This window comes from Bombina bombina, chromosome 2, assembly GCF_027579735.1.
Source record: "Bombina bombina isolate aBomBom1 chromosome 2, aBomBom1.pri, whole genome shotgun sequence".
Lineage (NCBI taxonomy): Eukaryota > Metazoa > Chordata > Amphibia > Anura > Bombinatoridae > Bombina > Bombina bombina.
In genome coordinates, this window is record NC_069500.1 from 508,974,072 (window position 1) to 508,981,281 (window position 7,210).

General features: G+C 35.9%; 1 protein-coding gene across 1 annotated transcript; it reads right to left on the bottom strand.

The window, feature by feature from the left end:
- Positions 1-5,960: 5,960 nt before the first annotated feature.
- On the bottom strand, positions 5,961-6,887 carry LOC128647102 (olfactory receptor 6X1-like). The gene has a single exon (XM_053699918.1). The coding sequence runs from the start codon at positions 6,885-6,887 to the stop codon at positions 5,961-5,963; it is 927 nt and encodes a 308-aa protein (XP_053555893.1).
- Positions 6,888-7,210: the final 323 nt, after the last annotated feature.

A 7,210-nucleotide genomic window follows, 5' to 3' on the forward strand; every position in this document is an offset into this window, starting at 1 on the left:
TCGGCCCGACTCCACTGCCTCCAATTTTTAGGCGTCCTCAGTGTACGCTGTCTGCTAATGTGACATCACTGACAGGAGAATGGGGGTGTGTATCTTAGTGACCAATAGGTTTAGAGGTAAGTGTGTACAGATAGAGCTGGAGTGCCGGTAAATGACAATATTAAAGCACGGAAGAAACTCTAAGCTCGTAAATAGATAAAACTTGACATTTATTAGATCAATTAAAAATGATGGCAGCAACCAACATAAGTAACAAAAAAGCGGAGGTAAGATGTACAGCACAGACTGCTTACCCATTTCGGCAATCAGCCGTATTCATAGCCTGACTGGGGTGCACTTTTCACAGACTAAAATATTTTAAAAAGCAATACCATTGGTTCATAGGAAGTAGTGCATCACCTAATTAATTAGTATACCATATGTGGACTGCATGAAATAACTGGTTAAAGGTATATCAGAAAGTAAAAGATAAAAATTGACAACTACACAGTAATCAAGTGATATGATATTATACAGAAAAAGGGTAAGACCACAAATGCATATACAAAAGCAAGGACCGAATTCTGACTCTTGATAGACATGTTACATGTGGGAAAATGTTTACACAACACTACATATAAAGTGGAAAATGGAGAACACAGAAGAAAGGCAACATGATTCTAACACACTATAACAGATCAAAGCTAAACAAGTTAAATCTATAAGGACTTGTTCACATAGGAGAACAAAAATGCCTAGAGGGCAAATACAAGTATCATAATGAATCATAATGAAACAATCACTCCCAATAATTGAATAGATCACACCTTTTAAACCCTCCAGCACTCTGGTTCTAAAACGGAACATCCAAGAGATTTCTCTTTTGGCCAGTAATCTATCTACATAACCACCCCTTGTGAGTTTGTTCACTCTTTCTATGGCACACCATTTGAATGTGTCTATTTTGCCATTGTGCTTCTCCACAAAGTGTCGCACCAACGGAGTGGATGATTTTCCCTGATTAATGGTGGAAAAGTGTTCCCGAATTCTTGATTTTATATCTCTGGACTTGAACCTGATATATTGAATCCCACAGGATTGGCATCTAATCATGTATATCACCTGAGTGGTCATACAATTCATACATGTTTTGATGTCAAACTTTTCACCTGTCACATGAGAGCTGAAACCCTTGGTTTTGTCTAGCTATTCACAGGGTTTGCATTTTCTATGTCCACAGCCATACATCCCTGAGCTGCTTAGCCATGAGCCAGATATTACTTGTTTCTCTTTGAGCTGGGTTGGGGAAAGTAGTGAACCTAAGGTAGAACACTTCCTGGAGCTGCATCACAGACCTTGTTTAACCACATCTGATAATCTATCATCTGCTGCTAGAATGGAGAAGTGGTTACATATGATGGAAGCTATTTGTGGGAACTCTGTACTATAGTTGGTTACACAATGTATGCCTTTAAACTCTTTCTTGGCCCTTTCTTTATCTTTCAACAGTGTACCTCTTGGTTTACACTCTACCTGTTTCTTAGCTTTTACAATCACTTTGCTCGAAGAGACCCTTTATCTGAGTCTTAATTCAAGATCTTTAGCTTGCAGGTTATAGTCTCCCAAATCAGAACAATTTATTTTTAGGCGAGTGAACTGTCCCTTGGCCACTGCTGCTGCTGTATGTTTGGGATGACAGCTTTTTTCATGTAAGAGAGAATTCACTGAGATTGGTTTCCTGTACACCCTAGTTAGAATATCTCCTCCTAAAGTACCTGTCAAAGTCAAATCCAAATAATTGATAGTAGTAGGATGACTCTCAAAGGTGAACCGGAGACCAACCCCATTACAATTTAAATACTCTACAAACACAACAGTGTCTTCTTTTGGACTATTCCACACACATAGGAGGTCATCAATGAATCTACCATAAGCCTGTATGTATTTCTTAAAAGGATTTATATCTCCAAAGATGTGGAAGAACTCCCACCAACCTAAAACAGGTTGGAGTATGATGGGGAAAACTTTGCAGCGAATAGAAGACAGAAGCGCCACATGGCCCAATATTGTAGAGAATATTTGGATAGTAAAAGGTGTAATGATTACACTCACATGAGATATGTCACCCCTAGTGGTGTAGATGAAGCAGTCTGGGATCACAAACAGTCACCCAGAAGACTGACCTCCAGTGGATGTGTGGTATTCTGTAGAAAACAATATAAAGCACAAAAGAGTGCCTATATGGCTTAGTATTGCTGAGGCAAATGAGTAGTAATAAGATATATGGAATGCACTCACATTTGTTGAAGCACCTCCCTTGGTGCTATAGGGGCAAACTGGGATCAATCTGGTCACCCAGTAGACTTGATCACTGGCATCCAGGAACTCTCAAAAGTGCATAGACAGATGTGAGGAGTAGATGGTATGGCAAAAAGCAGACAGCAAGTGGTAAGTAAAATAACTTACTGTATTTAAAAGAATAAAAATTGTGCAACGTGTTTCTCAGCCACCAGTGGCTGTTTTATCAGGCTTAATCACTGTTCCACATCTTTGGAGATAGAAAGTGCCCTGAAACTGAAAAAAATTGTGAGTCAACAGGAACTTTGCAATTCCCAACACATATTTTTGGAATTAATCAGTATAATAAGTGAAAAAATTCTATAGCCTCCACTCCCTCCTCATGAGGGATGAAGGAATATAAAGCTACTGCATCAACCGTGACCCAAGGAAAAGATTCACTCCAATGCAGGCTCTCCATCAAGTTTAACACATGTTTGGTATCTCTTATGTAAGAGGGAAGGGCCATGACTAGGGTTTGAAGTATATAATCAAGCCATTGGGATAGGTGTTCCAACAAGGATCCTATCCCACTGACTATTGGACGACCTTGAACGTTGTCCAGGAATTTGTGTATCTTGGGAAGGTGATGGAATGGGGGTATCCTGGGATATTGGAAATCTAAATATTCCACTGTATTGGTATCCAGAAACCCCTGCTCCACACCCTCATCTAAGATATGAGACAACTCATCCCTAAAATGATTAGTGGGGTCATTGGGAAGAACTAAATAGTTGTCTCGATTATTCAGTTGTCTGAGTGCTTTAGCCACATATGTCTCTTTGTCTAGAACCACCACTGTTCCACCCTTGTCATCATTCTTAGTTACAATGTCATTATTCTCAGTTTCTTCTGTGCTTTAATAGTGTATATATCTATACCTGTATATATTCAAATATATATTTGGCTTTATATGTATATGTATAAAAAAATAAAAAATAAATATATCTATATATAAATATATAAAAACTGTATGTATATATATATATATATATATATATATATATATATATATATATACTGTATATATATATATATATATATATATATATATATTCATATGTATACAGTATACATACGTATACAGTGTTTATACATGTGAAGAGCGAGATGCAAATGTAAAATATGTATTACTACCTTTGGGTTTAGCGCTGTAGGTCTAATGTTTTGTCGGGTTAGCATGAGAGTGATATTTGTTATGTTTTTTTAACATTGCTCTCCATTGAAATCTATGGGGCAAAGTCCTGAAGTAAGCGCATGAAGTTTCATTTGCGAGCAAACATTTTACTTTCAATAGTACTTTCTCGCTAAATGCCTGTTCAATGTTTATTTTTATCAGTGTTTGCGCATGAGCAAAAATGCTAAAATGTGCACCACTTGTCAAATAGTCCTTAGCTGGTTTAAAGGGTTTTTGGCTTTGGTTTTGTTGTAGGTTTACACGTTTCCTCATTATGTTTCACAGTTCATGAAAATATTATCATTTTTTAATCATAAACCTACCCCCATTTTTTAGCTGCTTAGCCTCTCTATCTTAATGATATAAAAAACTTGTTTTATGCTTGCAACTTTCACCAGGGATCTATTCAATAGCACATTTTTACTAAATTGTTTTATTTTTATCTAAATCAGCCCCCAAATCTTTAGTCAAAGGGACAGTCTAATCACAATTAAACTTTCATGATTCAGATAGGGCATGCAATTTTAAACAACTTTCCAATTTAATTTTATAATCAAATTCGCTTTGTTCCTGTGGTATTTTTTGTTGAAAGCTAAACCTATTGTCTAAGCCCCTGAAGGCTGCCTCTTATTTCAGTGCATTTTGACATATTTTCACAGCTAGAGGGTGTTAGTTCATGTGTGCCATATAGATAACATTGTGCTCACTCACGTTGAGTTACTTATGAGTCAGCACTGATTGGCTAAAATGCAAGTCTGTCAAAACAACTGAAATAAGGGGGCAGTCTGCAGAGGCTTAGATACAAGATAATCACAGAGGTAAAACGTGTATAAATATAACCGTGTTGGTTATGCAAAACTGGGGAACGGGTAATGGGATTATCTATCCTTTAAAACAATACAAATTCTGGAGTAGACTGTTCCTTTAATATATATTTAATACAGGTAAAAAAAATTTTAGCCAAATTGCATGGGTCCGGAACAGGTTTGGATTTCAAAATCTGTAAAATGGGACAGCTTGGAGAGGGGATGGGAGCCATTGTAAACATATTTTGTCATCTTTTGTCATTTAGGCTATATTTACTTGTTATAATACAGCTTATACAAGCAACCTAAAGGTAGTCTCATATAATACATAGTGCCGTCAGAAAGATAGTACAGTACAGTTATTGTAAAGGAAATAAAAGTTTTTATTTTAAATAAATATTTTTTTTTGCATTAAAAGGGAACTAAAGATACAGTCAGAGAAGACTGTGACTTACTGGTATGGAAAAATTATAGTTTTTGAATAATTTTATTTTTAAAAATAATAATATAAAATGATGGCTTTTGGAATAATTCTGAATTTGGGAATTCCGGATTTGGGGATTTGTTTCTGTATATATACTCCAGAATGGAAACAATTTATATTCAAATTTATAGGCACATTTTATTTATAAAATATTAGTGCCAACTTAACTCTTCAATATTAATATGATTTTATTCAATATGTGTGTGTGTTTTTTTTTTTACATCTACATCTAGTAGAGGAAGACAAAATCTTGACTCAATTTACCACAACACAGAACAACTCAATAGTATTTAATAGGATAAATGCCAACTTGGCATAAATGCCATAATGTTCACAGTTGTTTTAGCTGCTATATGCCAGCCAAAAAAGATTAAGGGGCATATTTATCAATGTGTAAGACCACATGATACGAAGTAGCGTATCATGTCCGACGCACATCGATAAATGCCGACAGCATACGCTGTCGGCATTTATCATTGCATCAACAGTTCTTGTGAACTGCTGGTGAGATGCCGCCCCCTGCAGATTTGCAGCCAATCGGATGCTATTAGGGGCTGTCAATCAACCCGATCGTATTCGATTTTGTTGATTTCTGTCTGCGGCCTCAGAGCAGGCGCACAAGTTTTGGAGCAGCGGTCCAACGGAGCTTGATAAATATGCCCTTAATACTCAAGCTTGAAGAGCAGGAAACATTTTTAAAAATATATATCAAGGTGATATCAAATTGCTGGTAGGATAGAGAAATTTGGTAGCAGCAGAGATGGCTGTCAAATGAAGAGCGGATTTTGAGAGAAAAACTTGCAATGTCTTATGGGTGTGCGTGAACAATTCAAGAACATCATATTGTATTAGAAAAACTTTGAAAGAAGAAAAAAAAAGGGATATCCTGCTAATCAAGGACATATATTTCCTGTGCCATCTACCTACTTGGGGCTGGGCTAGTATACTACTTCTAAATATATAAATTTAGAAATATTTGTAAAATGAAATGCAATTATTTTATCTGTAAAATAGCATGTTTATTAATGTTGTTTATACTCAGCAGGAATCACAATAAACTGTATATATAATTAGTCCTTGATAGAGGAGATATTTGAAGGACAGACAAACTTAATAGAACTAAATGATGATGATGTATATATACTGTATATTCAGCTGTTTTATGAATTTGTTGTATTCATGCATTGGAAATCTTCCCACCCATAAGTCTCCTTAGAGCATTTTTTACTTGATTATTCCTCAGTGTATAAATAAATGGGTTCAGGAGTGGTGTAACAATTGTATTCAGGACAGTGGCCAGTTTGTTAAAATTCATGGTGGTCCCTTTAATGGACTTTAAACTCATACATAGTGAAGCTCCATAAAACAGAGAAACAAGAATAAGATGGGAAACACATGTTGAGAAAGATCTCCAACGACCACCTCTTGAGGGTATCTTTGAAATTGTTGTTATAATTTTTGTATATGAGACAATGATGCAGATAAGTGACACAAATATAATAACTGAAGAAATTAAAAGGTTAAGAAGCTCTATAAATTTGGTGTCTGCACATGCAAGCTTCAACAGTTGGTCAACATCACAAAAGAAATGATTAATCCTGTTAGAGCCACAGAAGGGCAGTTGTGATACCAGTATAGTTGGAACAACGGTCTCCAGAAAACCCCCAACCCAAGAGCAGAGAGCAAGCTGTATGCAGAGGCCTCTGTTCATCAAAGTTGTATAATGTAAAGGATAACATATAGCAATATATCTGTCAAATGACATGATTGTTAGCACAAAAAACTCAACAGAACCTAAAAAGAAGTAAAAGTAACACTGTGTGAGACAGCTCCAGAAGGATACAGTAATGCTTCCAAAGGCTAGGATGGAGAGGAACCTTGGTGCAATAGAGGTGGTAAACCAGATCTCTAAGAAAGATAAGTTTACAAGAAAGAAATACATAGGAGTGTGAAGATTGTGACTCTTCCAAATTAGCACAATGATAAGAAAGTTGCCACTCAATGTCATGATGTAAGTTAGCAAGATTAGTGAGAAAATGAGGTTCTGAAGGATGCGAGGCTCATGGAATTCTAGCAGAAAGAAATGTCTGCTACTATTATACATGCTGCAACAATATTAAAGCTAAGCAAGGAAATAATGTTTTGTTGTGTTAACCAATGAAAGGTATATATACACATTTAAGATAACATCATATTTAAATTTCTCTTTTTTGTTGTTGTTTTTGTGTTGATGTTTTTGCAGTATATGGATGAATAGCTGTGCACCTTTCTGTTATTATATTTTCCTCATTGACTGAAAAAGCAAAAAGAAAGAAAAATACAATGAACACACGTCACGCATCATGGACAGCATAAACTTTGACTACTAAATCTCATGTCTTTTGATACAAAGTAGAGTGCTAAGTATCATTTTCACGAAATTAGCGC

What these genes read in the sequence shown, in the direction of transcription:
- LOC128647102 (XM_053699918.1), bottom strand. Translation starts at nt 6,887, where the DNA reads ATGTATAATAGTAGCAGACATTTCTTTCTGCTAGAATTCCATGAGCCT.